This window comes from Bos javanicus, chromosome 6, assembly GCF_032452875.1.
Source record: "Bos javanicus breed banteng chromosome 6, ARS-OSU_banteng_1.0, whole genome shotgun sequence".
Classification (NCBI taxonomy): domain Eukaryota; kingdom Metazoa; phylum Chordata; class Mammalia; order Artiodactyla; family Bovidae; genus Bos; species Bos javanicus.
In genome coordinates this window covers 105210401-105230599 of record NC_083873.1, presented here as the reverse complement: position 1 = coordinate 105230599, position 20199 = coordinate 105210401, and the positions used below count along the sequence as shown (strand labels likewise).

Here is a 20199-nt window from a genome sequence, read left to right as displayed (position 1 = left end):
ACATGGGGGCTCATGGTTGAAATGGCTCATTATGTTGACCTCACAAAGAATAAAATCACAAGGACCCTTGAGACTGACCAAATTGCCCAAACGAAGTTCTGTTTTCCCCGCTGGTGCCTACCTTCTCAAAGCTACGAGACCCCCAGATTCCAGACCTCTGGCTATGTGACCACAGGACTCAGCAATAGGTTAAAAATTAACCATCCCTTCAGAGAATTTTCCATTGGTGGTATATAAGAAAGACCCCATCAGAAAGGGAGGACGCTCGTTCTCCGTAAGGGCAGTCACCCTCTCGTTTCCCTCTAATAAATTTCCCTTTTCTTGCCTGACTGCCCGGGTCGCTCTCTTTTTCTCTGCACTCCGTCTTACAGTGGGGACTGTAGCTAAATGAGTGGCCAGCTCCCATCTGGAGGGAATGATCCCAGCTCAGCCCTAGCTCTTTGCTGCCATGCACATTCTGGATTATCAAACCTTCCAATTTTTCTGGAGACATTTAACTCTGGGGACTTCCCTGGCTGTCCAGTGCTTAAGACTCCACATTTCCACTGTAGAGGGCACCAGTTTGATACCTAATCAAGGAACTAATATTCCATGTGCCACCCAGCATGACAAAAAGTTTTTATAAAAATGTTTTTAAAAAATCTAAAACCAAAAAAAAAAAAAAATCTAAAACCAGAAGGTGATGAGTAACTCAAAAATGGTTAACGCTTTGCCCTATTTTTAAAAAAAAACAGGCTAAATCAAGCTATGAGAATATTTAGTTCAAACTACATACTATCCAATTTAGGAAAGAGGCCCAAGACAGGGAGACTTGTCTCCAATCGCTCAACGAACAAGGTCAAGGCAGGACCAGGTTCCAGTCCTTTGAAATTCCTTTAGATGAAAAACTTCAGTGGGAAATATCTGGGTACATGGCCTAGAGCAGCATTATCCCAAAGAAAATAATATAAGACACTGAGGTAATTTTTAATTTAAATTTTAAAAAATTTTTAATTAATATTTAGTTTAAATTTAATTTTTAATTAAAAAGACACTTTTTAATTTCCCAGTAGTCACATTTAAAGAACAGTAAAAAGAAACATGTGAAAATAATTTTAATAATATTTTTTTTGTTAACCCCAGTATATCTAATATACTATGATGTCAACTAATCAAAAAGAAAGATTTCACCCAGTAAACCCAGATGGCCACTGAGCCACTGTGATGCCGCAGAAATCGCATTGGATTTAAAGTCTGCATCCAGGTCCCGCCCAGCTATGCACAGGTGAGCTGCCTGACCTTGGAGATTCACTTCCTTTCTTGGCCTCCTCCCCTGCTAAGTAGGATCATGATTGTAGCTACTGTCCCTAACCGCCAGGGCCATCATGAGACACTCTCATAAGTAACACATGTAAATGAAAGTGCTTTATGAATGGGAAAGCCCATTTTATTCAGCCAGGAATTCCTGGTAGGACAAGTGGCCCAATAATCATTTGTTGAGAACATCTCACCCTTTATCCCAACAATTCTACTTCCAGGAATTTAACTCAAGAAAATAATCAGAGGATAAGCAACAAGGTCCTACTATATAGCACAGGAAACTATGTTCAATATCCTGTGATAAACTGTTGTGGAAAAGAATATGAAGAAGAATGTATCCATAAGTGTAATGAATCATTGTGCTGTACAGCAGAAATCAACACGACACTGGAAATCAACTGTATGGGAGCAAGTCACGCAGTCGTGTCCAACTCTTTGTGACCCTATGAACTGTAGCCCACCAGGCTCCTCTGTCCATGGGATTCTCCAGGCAAGAATACTGGAGTGGGTTGCCACACCCTCCTCCAGGGGATCTTCCCAACCCAGGGATTGAGCCTGAGTCTGTTATATCTCCTGCATTGGCAGGTGGGTTCCTTAATGCTAGCACCACCTGGGAAGCCCCTAAATCAACTATACCTTAATAATATGCATTTTAAAAAAAGAATGAGAGATGTTCAAAAGTATTTTTAACTGAAGATGTTCATCACAGTACTATTCATAATAACGACAAAAACTTCCAAATTCGATGTCCAGTGAGAGGTGTTATGAACTGGATTGGGTCCCTTCACAATTTATATGTAGAAGCCCTAACTCTTAATGTGACTGTACTTGGTGATGGTGTACAAGGAGGTGTGTGTCAGTCACTCAGCTGTGTCTGACTCTTTGCGACCCCATGGACTGTAGCCCACTCCTCTGTCCATGGAATTCTCCAGGCAAGAATACTGGATTGCGTAACAATTCCCTTGTCCAGGGGATCGTCTGGATCCAGGAATTTATCCTGGCTCTCTGGCATTGCAGGCAGATTCCTTACTGTCTGAGACACCTGGGAAGCCCATATAAGGAGGTAATTAAGGTTAAATGAGGTCATAAGAGTGGGGGCCAGATCCAATAGGACTGGTATTCTTATAAGAAGAGGAAGAGACACCAGAGAGCTCTCTCCCCATGCCCAGAGGAAAGGCCAGGTGAAGACATAGCGAAAAGGCAATGCCTGCAAGTCAGGGAGAGAGCCTCACCAGAAACCAACCTGCTGGTACCTTGACCTTGGATTTGGAGCCTCCAGAACTGTGAGAAGATATGTTTCTGTTGTTTACACCCCTCCTCCCCTGCCCAGCATGTGGTACTTTACCAAGGCAGCCCGAGACGAATACAACAGGGCTGTATAATTTGATCAACTATAGCAATGGCACTTTATGCAATCGGTAAAGATCATGGAGTAGAAAAGGTCAGGGGAAATGTTAATGACAAAATGAAAAGAAAAGCCAAGAAGAGCAGGACCACAATTGTAAAAAGAAAAAAATTTCCTATCTATTCACTGAAAAAACGACTGGAAGGAAACCAAAATATGAATAGTAGTTACCTCTGGGTAGCAGCTGTCTGAGGAATCTCTGGCTGCTATAACAAAACAAAAGACATTTATTTCTCACAGTTCTAGAGGCTCAACGTCCAAGATCAAGGTGCCAGCAGACTTGGTTTCTGGTGAAGCCTCTCTTCCTGGCTTGCAGATGGCTGCCTGTCACTGTGTCCTCACGGGTACACTCAGGGCAGGGGGTGCGAATCACGTGTCTCTTTTCTGTGTGGATACTAATCCCATAAGGAGGACCGTACCCTCATGAACTCATGACCTAATTACTCCCCAAAGGCACCACCATCAAATACCCATCACCTTGGGGGTTAGGGCTCCAACACATGAATTTGAAGGAGACACAGACGTTCAGTCCATAATGGTGGCATCATGGTGATTTTTAACTTCCACTGTGTCCTTACAAGTTTTATCAGGAAACAAACTACATTTTTTAAGAAGAATGTTATAGAGTAGACACAGTGAAACTCACGCTCCAGAACAAAATCAGCAAGCATTCTCCTCAAGCTGCAAGCCGAACCCAGCCTCAGTGATGGAAAAAGGAGCAGGTGACACACACACCCGTCACTGCCCAGCACATGAAACAGGAGACACTGGATGGAAATCCCTGGCTTGTCACTTGTACTCTGGAGACCCAGGGAAGTCCCCTAACCTGCTAGAACCTGCTGCCACATCCATGTAATGCAGAGAAGAATCGTTACCATAGTTACCCTGACAGAGTCCAGAGGAAACACGAGGATGGATGGGGAAGTCTTTGTCCTGCCCTAAGGGACAATTTGCTTTTGGCTAAGATCAAGTGTAGTCTGGGGGCTTCCCTGGGGGCCCAGTGGTAAAGAATCCACCTGCCACTGCAGGAGACGCAAGAGACATAGGTGGGTTACAGTACACGGGGTCGTGAAAAGTCAGACACGACAGAGCAGCTGAACACAAGGGACAATTAAGATGGCAGTTAAAGGTCACTGCCAAGGCCACTGCTCGGGGCTGCACAGGGGAGCAGCCAGTCCACACGCTCCTGCAATGGTGCTCAGATGCCTGGGTACCTTGACCCATTACCTCTGCATATCACCACTAGTGCCTGGCATCAGGCTCAGCACACAGTAGGAGCACAATATATGCCTCACTGCTGGATGAGCAGATCCTTTTTGCATAATGAGGTTGGTGACAGTTATTTCTAGTCCATGGAAGTCTCCAGGCCAGAATACTAGAATGGATAGCTTTCCCTTCTCCAGGGGATCTTCCCAACCCAGGGATCGAACCCAGGTCTCCTGTATTGCAGGTGGATTCTTTACAAGCTGAGCCACAAGGGAAGCCCAAGAATACTGGAGTGGGTAGATCTTCCCAACCCAGGAATCAAACCAGGTTCCCCTGCATTGCAGGTGGATTCTTTACCAGCTGAGCTATCAGGAAAGCCCTCTACTTCAATAAAATAGTTCCAACCAGTGCTCATATGTAAGTCACTTTCTTAAATAGCAGTTTTCATTTCAAATGATACTGGGGGACTTTTTTGTGCCTTATGGATAGTTTATATGATGAGGGATCATTCCAGAAAGCAAACAGTGATCCCTTGATGCCTCTATATGTGTGCACAGAGGCTTTCTTACCTGATAATCATAGTTTGCATGAAGGTAATTCACCTCATTAGCCTACAGATTCTCTCCCTTGATCCTCACAATCATCTCAAGAGAAAGACGGGCAGACATAATAATAGACCCAACACTCAGGGTCCTTATTCTGTGCCAGGAACAAGCTCTACATCAATTACTGCATTCAGTACCCAAAGGCTGGCTATGCTATTATCCGCATTTTACAGATGAGGAAAACTGAGGCTCACAAAGGGGAAGTTTCTAAGAAAACAGAGGCAAAATTCAACTCACATCACCATATTTTTAGGGCTGTCCCAGAAGAGGCCAAAGGCAGAGGGTCCCCTCTCCAGGCCACAACTGAAGGCTTTGCTTGTCAGAATGGAGAAGAGAGTGGTTCTCATATTTTAAATCCAAGTAAGATGTCAGGGATTAGCTTTGTTTGCTCTAAATGAACATTAAATCCAGCATGTAAGTGATTACCCGCAATGTTTACCTTTCCAGTGTTTTGAAAGACTGGATGATATCCTTTGAGTGCCCCCAAAGAAAGTATACCTAAATGGAAACAAAGAAAGTAAAGATATATCAATGGGAAAGCCATCACTATATCTGCACAATGAGAAGTTATAAAACCTAAGGGAAGGATGTGGAAAGTTTTGGGCACGTGAGTGACCACCCCATCCAAAAATGACAAGTCATTTCTGGTGATGGTGGCATTCTCATGGGAGACAGTGCTCCAGGGGCACTGCCATGAGAATCAGAGGGAGGCCTCCAGGTTTAGGAGAAAATGGTACCCTGCGTGCTGTGGGGTGGGCCTTGGGGAGCAGCAGCCTGCCTGCCATGATGCCTGTTCACCTGCTTATACCATCTTTATAGGGCTTCATTCAAGAAAATATCCACTGAACTGTTACTACATCAGTGGCTGGAAACCAAATTTTGAGTGCTTTAAATGAAGAACAGAAGTGATTCAGAGTGGTCTTTTATTTCACTCTACAGTAAGTCCACTATATACAAACCCTCAAGTTGTGAACTTTCAGAGATGTAAGCATGCATTCTTTCAACCTCAGTCAGTCAGTTTAGTCGCTCAGTCATGTCCGACTCTTTGTGACCCCATGGATGCAACACATCAGGCCTCCCTGTCCATCAGCAACTCCTGGAGCTTGCTTAAACTCATGTCCATCGAGTCGGTGATGCCATCCAACTATCTCATCCTCTGTCATCCCCTTCTCCTGCCTTCAATCTTTCCCAGCATCAGGGTCTTTTCCAAGGACTCAGGCATGAGTGAAATCATAGCTTCCCCTCCGACTCCTATTGCTGACAATACTCCAGTCAGTAACTCTTCTCACCTGTCCGCTCAATGCCAGCCCCTGTATGCCAGCTACACTGGAATACTTTACTTTTCAAGGTGTGTGTGCTATACAGTCAGTTGCTCAGTTGTGTCTGACTCTCCGTGACCCCGTGGACGGTAGACTGCCAGGTTCCTCTATGGAATTTTCCAGGCAAGAATACTGGAATGGGTTGCCATTTCCTCCTCCAGGGGATCGTCCTGACCCAGGGATCAAACGTGCATCTTTAATGTCTCTTGCACTGGCAGGTGGATTCTTTATCACTAGCGCCACCTGGGAAGCTCCCCCACCCCCCAAGGTACTGTCCTGTAAAACTTTAAATGTTTTACTTTTGTGTTTGTTTTTTTAATGTATTATTTATGTAAAAAGTATTATGAATCTATTACAGTACAGTACTATATAGCTGGACTTCCCTAGTGGCTCAGTCGGTAAAGAATCCACCTGCAATGTGGGAGATTTGGGTTCAATCCCTGGGTTGGGAAGATTCCCCGGAGGAGAGCATGGCAACCCACTTCAGTATTCTTGCCCGCGAAAGCCCATGGACAGAGGAGCCTGGCAGGCTGCAGTCCATGGAGTCGCAAAGAGTTGGACATGAATGATCGACTAAAGCACAGCCCTACATATCTAACTGTGATAGGTGGGTGATTAGGCTAACTTTGTTGGACTTACAAAAAATTTGAATTACATATGGGCTGTCAGAACAGAACTCACTCTTATGTAGGCGATTATATACGTATTTGTACTGTATTATATCTGTTTCCCACGTCCCTGGCCATGCAGCCACTAGAAGCAACTCAGGATGCAGGCTAAATGCGGGGAGGCTGTACTGGACCCATGAGCAAATCTCAGTCCCTTGGCCTTGGGCAAGTCTCTTTTCCCATCTGTGAAATGGGGATGATAATGAAACTTACCTTGGTGGATATTGTGAGCAGTGAAATAAGATAATCCATGTCTACTTAGAACAGAGCCTGCAGTAGGTACGTTTTCAGTAAAAGCTCTCTGTTGTCAACTTACTCCTCTGTCTTATGCATAATCTGAGTTCCTAAAGCATTTGGAGCCTAATTAGATGGTAAAGAATCTGCCTGAAGTGCGGAAGACATGGGTTCGATCGCTGGGTCGAGAAGATCCCCCAGAGAAGGGAATGGCAACCCACTCCAGTATTCTTGCCTGGAGAATTTCATGGACAGAGGAGCCTGGCGGGCTACAGTCCATGGGGTCACAAAGAGTCAGACACGACTGAGTGACTATACACTTTAGACACAAACACACGTTGAGCACCTACGACTTGTCAAACACAGCCAGGCACTTCATAAATTTGTCTCAGCTTTCATTTGGCAAATGCGTGCTATAAAAAAATAATCAGACAACACACACTCAAAAATACACCACACATACTCTCTCATCCACATCATTTCACCTAAGATTTACTATCCTGCTCTGGAAAACACTGTCAGGCATGATTCATGAAACATCTAACAACTTAAAAAACAGAGAAACAGAGAGCAGTGACTCCTGGTAAAGACGACACTCAGCCCAACAATAAGGAAGCGCTAAAGTGAATTAGTTTTTGTCTATGAATTCTAAGTTAGACGGCTACTTAGCTGATGCTTTGATAAAGATTACATAGCAGGGGCTTCCCTGGTGGCTCAGTGGTGGAAACTCCACCTATCAATGAGGTGACACAGGTTTGATCCCTTGTCCGGGAAGATCCCACATGCCAAGGAGCAGCTAAGCCCATGCACTGCAACTATTGAGCTTGTGCTTTAGAGCCTGGGAACAGAAGCTACTGAGCCCGCATGCCACAACTACTGAAGCCCGTGTGCCTAGGGCCCGTGCTCCGCAAAAAGAGAAACCACTGCAGTGAGAAGCCCGAGTAGTCCAACTACAGAGTAGCCCCTGCTCACCGCAACTAGAGAGGAGCCTTGCAGCAACTAAGACCCAACACAGCCAATAAATAGATAAATATCTTAACAAGAATACTTTAAAAAAAAAAAGGCTATATAGAAAAATAAAGAAGTTTATGATTTAAGTGAAAAATTGTACACAGAAAATCTGCCCCTTATATATAAAACTTTGATAAGAGTATATACTTGAGTACAAGGAGAGGGAACACATAAAAACAGCAACAAATATTTCAGTTGAGGATTTACAGGTGTATTTTTAGACTTTTTTTCAATTTTTTTCAGTAATGTTACATTTTTTAAATAAATATTTTTAAATCACCATACAATCCAGCAGTTTGACTTCTAGGTACATATCCAAATGAATTGAAAGCAGAGTCTTAGGACTTCTCTAGCAGTCCAGTGTTTAGAAATCCACCTGCCTAATGCAAGTGACACAGGTTGGATCCCTGGTCTGGGAGGATGCCACCTGCTGTGGAGCAACTAAACACCATAACGACATTCTAGCCCACATTCTAGAGCCCACAAGCCTAGAACTACTGAAGCCTGCATACCCTAGGGCCGTACTCTGCAAGAAGAGAAGCCCGCACCCTGCAAGGAAAGAGTAGCCTCCACTTGCCACCATTAGAGAAAGCCCACGCAGTGCCGCCAATAAATGAATATTTTTTTAAAAGCAGGGTCTCAAAAATATATTTGCACACATACGTTCACAGCAGCATTACTCACAATGGCCAAAAGGTGGAAGCAACGCCAGGGTCTATCAATGAATGAACAGATAAGAAATGTGGTCCATCCATAGAATGGAATAGTTTTCAGCCTCAAAAAGGAAGGAAATTCTGACACATCTACAACATGGATAAATCCATGCTAAGCAAAATGAGCCAGTCACAAAAGGACAAACCCTCTATGTTTCTACTTGTCTGATTCAAAGAGACAGAAAGCTGAATGATTTGGAAAGTTGAATGGCAGTTCCCCAGTGCTGGGAGTGGTAGAAATCGGGAGTTAGTATCTAACGGGGACAGAATTTCATTTTTGCAAGATGAAAGAGTTGTGCTGATTAGTTGCATGACAATGTGAATACATTTAACACTGCTGAACCAAATAGCTCCTCTTGGCCCTCCTGCGCCCACACAGCCACCGCTCCTTGGATGTGGGGTTGCTCCTCTCGGCTGCCACCCCTGACCTCAGACGTGGGGTAGCTCCTCTGGAGCAGGAGCTTTGCTGGAGCAGCCATGAAGAGATACCTCACGTCCAAGGTAAGAGAAACCCAAGTAAGACGGTAGGTGTTGTGAGAGGGCATCAGAGGGCAGACACACTGAAACCATATCACAGAACACTAGCCAATCTAATCACACAGACCACAGCCTTGTCTAATTCAATGAAACTAAGCCATGCCGTGTGGGGCCACCCAAGATGGACGGGTCATGGTAGAGAGGTCTGAGAGAATATGGTCCACTGGAGAAGGGAGTGGCAAATCACTTCAGTATTCTTGCCTTGAGAACCCCATGAACAGTATGAAAAGGCAAAATAATAGGATACTGAAAGAGGAACTCCCCAGGTTGGTAGGTGCCCAATATGCTACTGGAGATCAGTGGAGAAATAACTCCAGAAAGAATGAAGGGATGGAGCCAAAGCAAAAACAACACCCAGTTGTGGATGTGACTGGTGATAGAAGCAAGGTCTGATGCTGTAAAGAGCAATATTGCATAGGAACCTGGAATGTTAGGTCCATGAATCAAGGTAAATTGGAAGTGGTCAAACAGGAGATGGTAATCAGTGAACTAAAATGGACTGGAATGGGTGAATTTAACTCAGATGACCATTATATCTAACACTGTGGGCAGGAATCCCTTAGAAAAAATGGAGTAGCCATCATGGTCAACAAAAGAGTCCAAAATGCAGTACTTGGATGCAATCTCAAAAACGACAGAATGATCTCTGTTCATTCCCAAGGCAAACCATTCAATATCACGGTGATCCAAGCCTATGCTGCAACCAGTAATGCTGAAGAAGCTGAAGTTGAATGGTTCTATGAAGACCTACAAGACCTTTTAGAAAGTGAAAATGAAAGTGAAGTCGCTCAGTCGTGTGTGACTCTTCACGACCCTGTGGACTGTACCTACCAGGCTTCCTCTGTCCACGGGATTCTCCAGGCAAGAATACTGGAGTGGGTTACCATTTCCTTCTCCAGGGGATCTTCCTGACCCAGGGGTTGAACCCAGGTCTCCCTCATGGGAGGCAGATGCTTTAACCTCTGAGCCACCAGGGAAGATGTCCTTTTCATTATAGGGACTGGAATGCAAAAATAGGAAGTCAAGTAACACCTGGAGTAACAGGCAAATTTGGTCTTGGAATACGGAATGAAGCAGGGCAAAGGCTAATAGAGCTCTGCCAAGAGAACGCACTGGTCATAGCAAACACCCTCTTCCAACAACACAAGAGAAGACTCTACACATGGACATCACCAGATGGTTAAACCAAAATCAGGTTGATTATATTCTTTGCAGCCAAAGATGGAGAAGCTCTATATAGTCAGCAAAAACAAGACCGGAAGCTGACTGTGGCTCAGATCATGAACTCCTTATTGCCAAATTCAGACTGAAATGGAAGCATTTCAGGTATGACCTAAATTAAATCCCTTATGATTATACAGTGGAAGTGAGAAATAGATTTAAGGGACTAGATCTGATAGACAGAGTGCCTGATGAACTATGGACAGAGGTTCTTGACACTGTATAGGAGGCAGGGATCAAGACCATCCCCAAGAAAAAGAAATGCAAAAAAGTAAAATGGCTGTCTGAGGAGGTCTTACAAATAGCTGTGAAAAGAAGAGAAGCGAAAAGCAAAGGAGAAAAGGAAAGATATTCCCATTTGAATGCAGAGTTCCAAAGAATAGCAAGGAGAGATAAGAAAGCCTTCCTCAGCGATCAATGCAAAGAAATGGAGCAAAACAACAGAATGGGAAAGACTAGAGGTCTCTTTAAGAAAGTTAGAGATACCAAGGGAACATTTCAGGCAAAGATGGGCTCGATAAAGGACAGAAATGGTATGGACCTAACAGAAGAAGAAGATATTAAGAAGAGGTGGCAAGAACATACAGAACTGTGCAAAAAAGATCTTCACAACCAAGATAATCACAATGGTGTGATCACTCACCTAGAGCCAGACATCCTGGAATGTGAAGTCAAGTGGGCCTTAGAAAGCATCACTATGAACAAAGCTAGTGGAGGAGATGGAATTCCAGTTGAGCTGTTTCAAATCCTGAAAGATGATGCTGTGAAAGTGTTGCACTCAATATGCCAGCAAATTTGGAAAACTCAGCAGTGGCCACAGGACTGGAAAATGTCAGTTTTCATTCCAATCCCAAAGAAAGGCAATGCCAAAGAAAGCTCAAACTACTGCACAATTGCACTCATCTCACATGCTAGTAAAGTAATGCTCAAAATTCTCCAAGCCAGGCTTCAGCAATACGTGAACCGTGAACTTCCAGATGTTCAAGCTGGTTTTAGGAAAGGCATAGGAACCAGAGATCAAATTGCCAACATATGCTGGATCATGGAAAACGCAAGAGAGTTCCAGAAAAACATCTATTTCTGCTTTATTGACTATGCCAAAACCTTTGTGTGCATCACAATAAACTGTGGAAAATTCTGAAAGAGATGGGAATACCAGACCACCTGAACTGCCTCTTGAGAAACCTGTATGCAAGTCAGGAAGCAACAGTTAGAACTGGACATGGAACAACAGACTGGTTCCAAATAGGAAAAGGAGTTCATCAAGGCTGTATATTGTCACCCTGCTTATTTAACTTATATGCAGAGTACATCATGAGAAACACTGGACTGGAAGAAGCACAAGCTGGAATCAAGATTGCTGGGAGAAACATCAATAACCTCAGATATGCAGATGACACCACCCTTATGGCAGAAAGTGAAGAGGAACAAAAAAGCCTCATGATGAAAGTGAAAGAAGAGAGTGAAAAAGTTGGCTTAAAGCTCAACATTCAGAAAACGAAGATCATGGCATCTGGTCCCATCACTTCATGGGAAATAGATGGGGAAACAGTGGAAACAGTGTCAGGCTTTATTTTGGGGGGCTCCAAAATCACTGCAGATGGTGACTGTAGCCATGAAATTAAAAGACGCTCACTCCTTGGAAGGAAAGTTATGACCAACCTACATCACATATTGAAAAGCAGAGACATTACTTTGCCAACAAAGTCCATCTAGTCAAGGCTATGGTTTTTCCAGTGGTCATGTATGGATGTGGGAGTTGGACTGTGAAGAAAGCTGAGCACCAAAGAATGGATGTTTTTGAACTATGGTGTTGGAGAAGACTCTTGAGAGTCCCTTGGACTTCAAAGGAAATCCAACCAGTCCATCCTCAAGGAGATGAGTCCTGGGTGTTCATTGGAAGGACTGATGCTGAGGCTGAAACTCCAATACTTTGGCCACTTCACGCGAAGAGTTGACTCATTGGAAAAGACCCTGATGCTGGGAGGTTTGGGGCAGAAGAAGAAGGGGATGACAGAGAATGAGATGGCTGGATGGCATCACTGACTTGATGGACATGAGTTTGAGTGAAATCTGAGAGTTGGTGATGGACAGGGAGGTCTGGTGTGCGGCAATTCATGGGGTTGCAAAGAGTCAGACATGACTGAGCGGCTGAACTGAACTGAACTGAACTGAACCGAACCGAATAGGTAAAAATGGCTAAGGCAGCAAATGTTATGGTTACATGTACTTTACCACAATTTAAAAACAAAAAGTCTGTTTTAAAAAGTAATGTTTTTTATTCTTCCATCATCTAATGTAGCACATGCACACAGTCAGAATCCAGTAAGGATAGAAAAATTGATTAATTGACTGACTGACAAAATGTCTTAAATTATGAAGGAAGAGATCTCCAAGCCACCAAGTGACAGAGTGATATTTTGAAAACCACATCTGCCCAGGTCTTTCCTCTGCCCAGAACCTTTGATGGCTCCCCACTGCCCTTGTGGGAAAGTCTTCCCAGGTCTTTCCTCTGTCCAGAGTCTTCAATGGCTCCCCACTGCCCTTGTGGGAAAGTCTGCCCAGGTCTTTCCTCTGCCCAGAACTTTCAATGGCTCCCCATTGCCCTTGTGGGAAAGTCAAAGCTCCTACAGCGGGCATCAGCCTTGACCAAGCACTCACTGCAATGTGCTAGGTATACACACCACACCTTTAATTTTCACAACAACCCCATAAAGGAGGCGTTTCACAGATGAGACCATGAGGCCCAGAGAAGTTAAGACATTTGCTCAGAGTCACACTGCTGGTGTGAGCCAAAGCCAGAGTCCGTGCCTATAAGGCCTACACCAAATCACGGCTCAGTCTGGGCCCATCACCCTAGCTCGCCTCTCCCTACAGCCCACACATCTCCTTCCCATCATTTGGAGGGGCTGCACACCCCCAAATGTCCTCTGTTATGGTGTCTGACACACCACACCCCTCTTTCCTTGACAAACACCCCTCACCTCAAAACTAGCGAGAGGCCTTCCTGGCTCTCCCTCATCCCTGGGTGACTTCATCTAAGCATCGAGTTGTGGTGCCGGCAGTGTCTCTTTTGTTGATTGTCTCCCCCTTGACTGACTCCTCCACAGAGAACAGACCATGGCTAGACTCAAGAGTACTGAACACAGGGCTTGTCATTTGGGGGAAGAAGGAAGGAAGGAGGGGGGGAGGAAGGGAAGGTGGGAGGGCAGAAGGAAGTTCTTCCTGGTCCCCTAAGGCTTTCCACATTGTCACTGGAATCTCTAGAAGATTGTTCCTCATGGGATGGGATGAGTTGCATGCCCCTGGAATGAACTGCATTCATTTGCTGGCACTTCCAGAACAAAATACCACAGGTTAGATGGCTTAAAACAGCCAAAACTAATTTTCCCCCAGTTCTAGAAGCCAGAAGTCTGAGATCAAGGTACTGGCAGGTTGGTTCTCTCCTTCCCTGCAGATAGCAACCTCCCTTCAATGCCCTCACACTGCGAGTCTGTGTTCTCCTCTCCTCTTCTCATAAGGACACTGGTCCTGTAAGATTAGGGCCCACCCTAGTGACATCCAAGACAGACCATAAAGAAGACAGAACACCGAAGAATTGGTGCTGTCAAACTGTGGTGCTGGAGAAGACTCTTGAGAGTCCCTTGGGCAGCAACAAGATCAAACCAGTCAATCCTAAAGGAAATAAACCCTGAACATTCATTGGAAGGACTGAAGCTGAAGCTGAAGCTCCAGTACTTTGGCCACTTGATGCGAAGAGCTGACTCATTGGAAAAGACCCTGATGCTGGGAAAGATTGAGGGCAAGAGGCAAGGGGGAACAACAAAGGAGGAGATGGTTGGATGGCATCACCCATTCACTGGACATGAACTTGGGCAAAGTCCAGGAGATGGTGAGGGACAGGGAAGCCTGGCGGGCTGCAGTCCATGGGGTTGCAAAGAGCTGGACATGACTTGGCGACTGAACAACAGCAAAGTGACTTCATTCGGCCTTGATTACCTCTGCCAAGATTCTGTCTCCGAACAATCACCTTCTGAGGTCCTGGACTTTAGGGCTTCAACACGTGAATGTGAGGGACACAATTCAGCCCACAATAATTCTCAAAACTCAAGGTGACCCTTTTGCACAAATCGCCCTGGGAGCACCTGCCCAGTTCCAGAGCTCCCACAAAGACAAACTTCTGCTAAGCTCTCCAGGCACATCCTCTCAAAGAGCTTCACTTGTGAGAATGTGTTCCATCTCAAGAAATATTGTAAGGTCACCAAGAGCTGGCTGGCAGTCACCTGGATGCAGGTGGAGGCTGCTGCTGCTGCTGCTAAGTCGCTTCAGTCGTGTCCGACTCTGTGCGACCCCATAGACGGCAGCCCACCAGGCTCCTCTGTCCCTGGGATTCTCCAGGCAAGAACACTGGAGTGGGTTGCCATTTCCTTCTCCAATGCATGAAAGTGAAAAGTGAAAGCGAAGTCGCTCAGTCGTGCCCGACTCTTAGTGACCCCATGGACTGGAGCCCACCAGGTTCCTCCATCCATGGGATCCTCCAGGCAAGAGCACTGGAGTGGGGTGCCGAGATTAAAAAATGGTATCATTGGCCTTCAGAAGTAAGACATTTGTCCTAAAGAACATTCCTCAATGGGGAATACAGAAACATTTTCAGCAATAACAGTATCGCTGAATCAAGCTCATGGCTTTTCAGGGTGACTTCTGTGGAGGCAAACCAGTGAGAATGTTTATGTATGTATAAAGAATGTACACGTGTATAAGAATGTGAAGTAGAAGCTCCAATACTTTGGCCACCTGATGCAAAGAGCCGACTCATTTGAAAAGATCCTAACGCTGGGAAAGATGGAGGGCAGGAGGAGAAGGGGGCGACAGAGGATGAGAAGGTTGGATGGCATCACCAACTCAACTGACATGAGTTTGAGCAACTCCGGGAGAGAGTAAAGGACAGGGAAGCCTGGCACACTGCAGTGCAGGGGTCACACATAGTTGGACCTGACTTAGCGGCTGAACAACAACATAAGAATGAGTGTGTGTATGTATACAGAATGAATGTATATATAAATAACTGAATCATTTTTCTGTACAGCAGAAATGAACACAACGTTTTAAGTCAACTACACTGCAATTAAAAAAAAGAATCACGGCATCTTGGTTGTGACTTTGGGCAAGTCATTTATCCCCTCTGTCCTTAGTGTGACGATCCAAGAGCTGTGCTTGTGGAGGTGTTGAAAGCACTACACAAAGTGAAATGCAAAAGTCCAACAGAAACACTACTTGTTACTTTTGCAGTTATGTCAACTCTGACAGCCTTCACCAGGGACTTCGGCCAAGAATGGAAGCTATACTGGAGACCCATCTCGGGTCTTCTTCAAAATGAGGTTTTTCTGATTCTAAGCTACAGATTTAAATTACATATCAAGTCCTTCCTTCTTAGCCACACCAAGTTGACCAAGGTTGAGAAAGAAATTCTCATACATTTCTAAAGATTTTAATCCACAAGTAAGCAAACAAACCAAAAAAAAGAGCATCTCAGTGACTCAGAGCAGAGACTGTAATGGCACAAAGTTTTTTGGGGGATGATGAAAATGTTCTAAAATGGATATAGGCATGGTCGCACAACCCTATGAATATACCAAGCCACCAAACTGTACACTTTAAATCAGTGTGTTGTGTAGGATGTGAATTATATCTCAATAAAACTGTTAATTAAAATTCCCCAAGCCTTTTCCCATGGGCTCCAGCCTGGCTGAATTTCCTGACTCTTCATCAGTGTAAGTTGTGCCCCTTAAGATTCCCACAAAAGTGGCCACGGGGACACAGTCCCACCGCACAGAGGAGGTGGCCAAAAGACCATCTTAGACACCCTGGGATACACTTGACAGATATCAAAGCAGCCTAAGCAAACATCGTGTGGTTTACCTGCAACAGGGTATGCACCGCATGGGTGACAGGGAAAACTCCTTCAGTGGCTGATAAACATCCAGAAAATCCAATGAAGTACCCAATTTTAAGGCATCCCAGGATGATGGTAATGACTGCAAACAATGTGATACTACCTGAATGGGGTGGAGAGGCGGTAGAAACACACACATATAAGTGTTGGTATGCACTGATATCATTTCAAAACAAATTATATTAAACCCTCATATATAAACTCAAATGATTTTTGACAAGGGTGCCAAGATGGCTCAACTGGGAAATGGCATTTGTTTCAAAAACTGAATCTGAGAAACTGGGTATCCACATGCAAAAGAATGAAGCTGGGGACTTCCCTGGTGATCCAGTGGCTAAGACTCTGTGTTCCTAAAGCAGGGGGCCTGGGTTTGATTCCTGATCAGGGAACTAGATCCCTTATATCGCATCTAATAAGACCCATGGCAACCAAATAAATGTGTGTGTTTTTGTGTCTATGCATGTGTGTGTTAGTTCAATTGTTCAGTCCGACTCTGCAACTCCATGGGTTGTAGACCACCAGGCTCCTTGTCCATGGAATTCTCCAGGCAAGAATCCTGGAGTGGGTAGCCATTCCCTTCTCTAGGGGATCTTCCCAACCCAGGGATCAAACCTGGGTCTCCCACATGCAGGCAGATTCTTTACCATCTGAGCCACCATGGAAGCCCAAATAAATAAATTTTTTTTTTAAATGAAGCTGGATGCTCACCTTACAGCATATATAAAGATTAACTCAAAATGAAAAATGTTAATCTTTCAGTCATGAAAGATGTAGGAACCCGGGTTTCCTACATTGTAGGCAGAGTCTTTGCCATCTGAGCCACCAGGGAATGAATCAAAGACTTATTCTAAAACCTAAAACTATAAAATCTTAGAAGAAAACATAGGAAAAAATCCTTATAATGTTGGGTTTGGCAATAATTTATTGGATATGACACCAAAAGCACAAGCCACAAAAATAAAAAAATAGTTACATTAGTTGCTCAGTTATGTCTGACTCTTTGCAACCCCATGGACTATAGAGTCCATGGAATTCTCCAGGCCAGAATACTGGAGTGGGTAGCCTTTCCCTTCTCCAGGGGATCTTCCCAACCCAGGGATCAAACCCAGGTCTCCTGCATTGCAGGTGGATTCTTTATCAGGTGAGCCACAGAGGAAGCCCACATTAAAATGAAAAAAAAAATTAGGCATCAGAGGACACTATCAACCCACAGAATGAAAGATAATATTCACAAATCACATATCTGATAAGGTGAGAGTATCCAGATTCTATGAAGAACTACAATATAACCATTTTATTAAAAAAAGCAATTAAAAAAAATAAGCACAGGACTAGAATAGACATTTCTCCAAAGAACATATGTAAATGAATATTTAACACATGAAAAAACACTCAACAGCACTAGCTATTAGGGAAAGGAAAATGAAAATCACTATGAAATGCCATCTCACATGCATTAGGATGGCCACTACCCAAAAAAGAAGAGAGAGGAAGAGGATGGCGGGGGGAAGGAGAGGGGAAGGGGAGAGAAGGGGAGGACGGAAGGAAGGAAGACAGGAAAGGAGGGAGCAAGGGAAGAAAGATGGAAAATAATAACAAAGATGTGGAGAAACCGGAGTCCTTATACACTGGTGATGGGAACATGAAATGGTGTAGCCCCTGTGGAAAACAGTATGGCAGTTGCTCAGAAAATCAAAAACAATAACTCCACATGGTCTGGCAATTCCACTTCTGGGTTTCTACCAAAGGATCAAAAGCAGGGGCACAAAGGGATACGTGGACACCCACGTTCACGGCAGCATCATTCACAAGCGCCTAAAGGAGGAAGCGACCCAAGCGTCTATCATTGGATGAGTGGATAAAAATGCAGCATGTCCATTCAGTGGAATATGATTCAGCTTTAAAAAGGAAGGGCGTTGTGACACGTGATACCACCTGGACGAACCGTGAGGGCATCAGGGAGCTCAAGGTCCATAAGTGAAATAAGCCAGTCACAAAAAGACAAATGCTGGATGACTCCACTTATTCCTTGGAGTAGTTGCATTCACAGGAACAGAAAGTAAAACAGTGCCTGCCGGGGGCTGGTGAAGGAGAAAATCGGGAGTTATTTAATGATACAGACGTCTAGCTTTACAAGATGGAAGAGTATTGAACATTAACTGTAATTAATTCACAAAAAAGAATGTACTTAACAGCACTGAACTGTACCTTTAAATGATTAAGCTGGTAAACTGTATGCTATGTTTATTTTATCACAATTTTAAAAATTTTAATATATATAAAGCAAATTCTACTATTGGCCTCAGGAGCTAAAACTAGAAGAAAACATTATGACTTGTTTACCATTGTACAGGCCTCAGGCATATTCTGGGGTCTGACAAATGATGTACATTCAACAGAATTTGGGCAAAACAAAAGAAGTCCTCTAGAAGATTTTCCCACACAAAATGATCAATCTAAGAGTGTCACTGTTCTGCTCAAAATATCTCAGTTCTTTGATCCTAAAAGCCTGCTCGCTAAAGAATAAAAGTAAGGGGGATAAGGTATACAGGAACTTTCTGTACTATCTTTGCAACTCTTCTTTACAATAGAAAGTTTACTTTTTAAGAATGACAGGGACTTGTCTATAGTCGTGGCATGTACAATGCTGTGCTAGTGACATGGAGAAAGGAAACACCCTTTAATGGTATATCCGCCATGGTTGACAGCAAATGAAAACTAACAAAAACAGGCATATATAAGACTGGAAAGGAGTATGCAAAATACATTAAAAAAGGAGCTTGTAGCCAAATGAAGAAAGTAGCAAGAAAAGCATAACTGTGGAGATTTGATCAAGGCCAAAGTCCCCAGTCCCTCTTCTGGCCCAACATCAACCACCATTCATACCTTCTCTCCCATGAAAGCAGGAAACCAGATCGTGTGTGACATGCATTATGGCAAGAGAGAGAGGAGGGCCTGGGCCATCACAGGGAGCTCTAATGTTACAGCTCCAGCCTAAGAAGCCTCCAGTGAGGAGTAATGCAATCGCCTGGCTCCTTTCCACTGCTCAAAGCCTTAGAGAAACAACTCTAAGTCACATTTTTTTTTTCCAAATTCTGGAAAAACCCCCAGTGAAATCAGAAACTTCACAGGAGTGGAGATTCAATCCCAGGGCTTTGAAACGGTTTGACAAATGCATGGTTCCTTTTGATGACAAAGAGAAACGGCCAGATGAAGTGAGGCAGGCTGGTTGGGTGGCAAGGGCAGCGGCTGTAACTCTGGAGACCCGGCTGTGTCACGGACAGAATGTGTGAGTTCAGACAGGTCAATCCCAAGCTCCTAGTCTTGGTTTTGCCATCTATAAAATGAGGCTAGTCCACAGCCGTGGTTCTCAAACTTGAACCTGGGTCGGAATCACCTGGAGGACTTGTTAAAGCAAGCAGTACTGGGTCCCACCCCCAGAGTTTCTGATTCAATAGGTCTGGGGCAGGATGTCCAAATTTGCATCTCTAACAAGTTCTCAGGTAGAGCATATGCTGTTGGCCTGAGACCCCACCTGGAGAATCACTGATTTGGGACATCTCTGTCACTGACATTTCAAGAGTTGTGATAAGAACATCACATGCCTTCTCACATTCCTGCAGCCCTTCCTTCCTTCATCCATCCTCCCATCCATTTCTTTCTACAACAAATGTTTTAGGGACTCCTACTATACATGAGGGCCTTCCCAATTTGCCCAGTGGTAAAGAATCTGCCTGCCAATGCAGGAGACGCAGGTAGACATGAGTTCAAGCCCTGGGTGGGGAAGGTCCCCTGGAGGAGGAAATGGCACCCCACTCCACTATTGTTGCCTAGGCAATTCCATGGACAGAGAAGCCTGATGGGGTCAGGGGGTCCATGAGGTCAAAAAGAATCAGACAGGACTGTGCAACGGAGCACACACACACTATGCATGAGGCATTTTGCCAGGCACTCAAAGGTAAACAAATAAGATCGCTGGAGAAACAAAAATACACACACGTAACATTGCATGAATTGGGGTGTGCAGA

The 20199-nt window shown here is 44.4% G+C and overlaps 1 protein-coding gene across 2 annotated transcripts in view; it reads right to left on the bottom strand.

Moving 5' to 3' along the window:
* OTOP1 (otopetrin 1) overlaps positions 1-20199 on the bottom strand; it is a 48935-nt gene that overhangs the window by 18150 nt on the left and 10586 nt on the right. Inside the window, exons 1-3 of one of the 2 annotated variants that reach the window (XM_061420813.1) lie at positions 18107-19098; positions 16138-16274; positions 4955-5013 (exon numbers count right to left, since the gene is read on the bottom strand). In XM_061420813.1, the coding sequence (XP_061276797.1) occupies positions 4955-5013; positions 16138-16274; positions 18107-18215 (305 nt within the window). In that variant the 5' untranslated portion in view covers positions 18216-19098. Of the gene's footprint in view, positions 1-4954; positions 5014-16137; positions 16275-18106; positions 19099-20199 lie in introns of those variants that run through there. The other variant, XM_061420814.1, reaches the window with a different exon arrangement.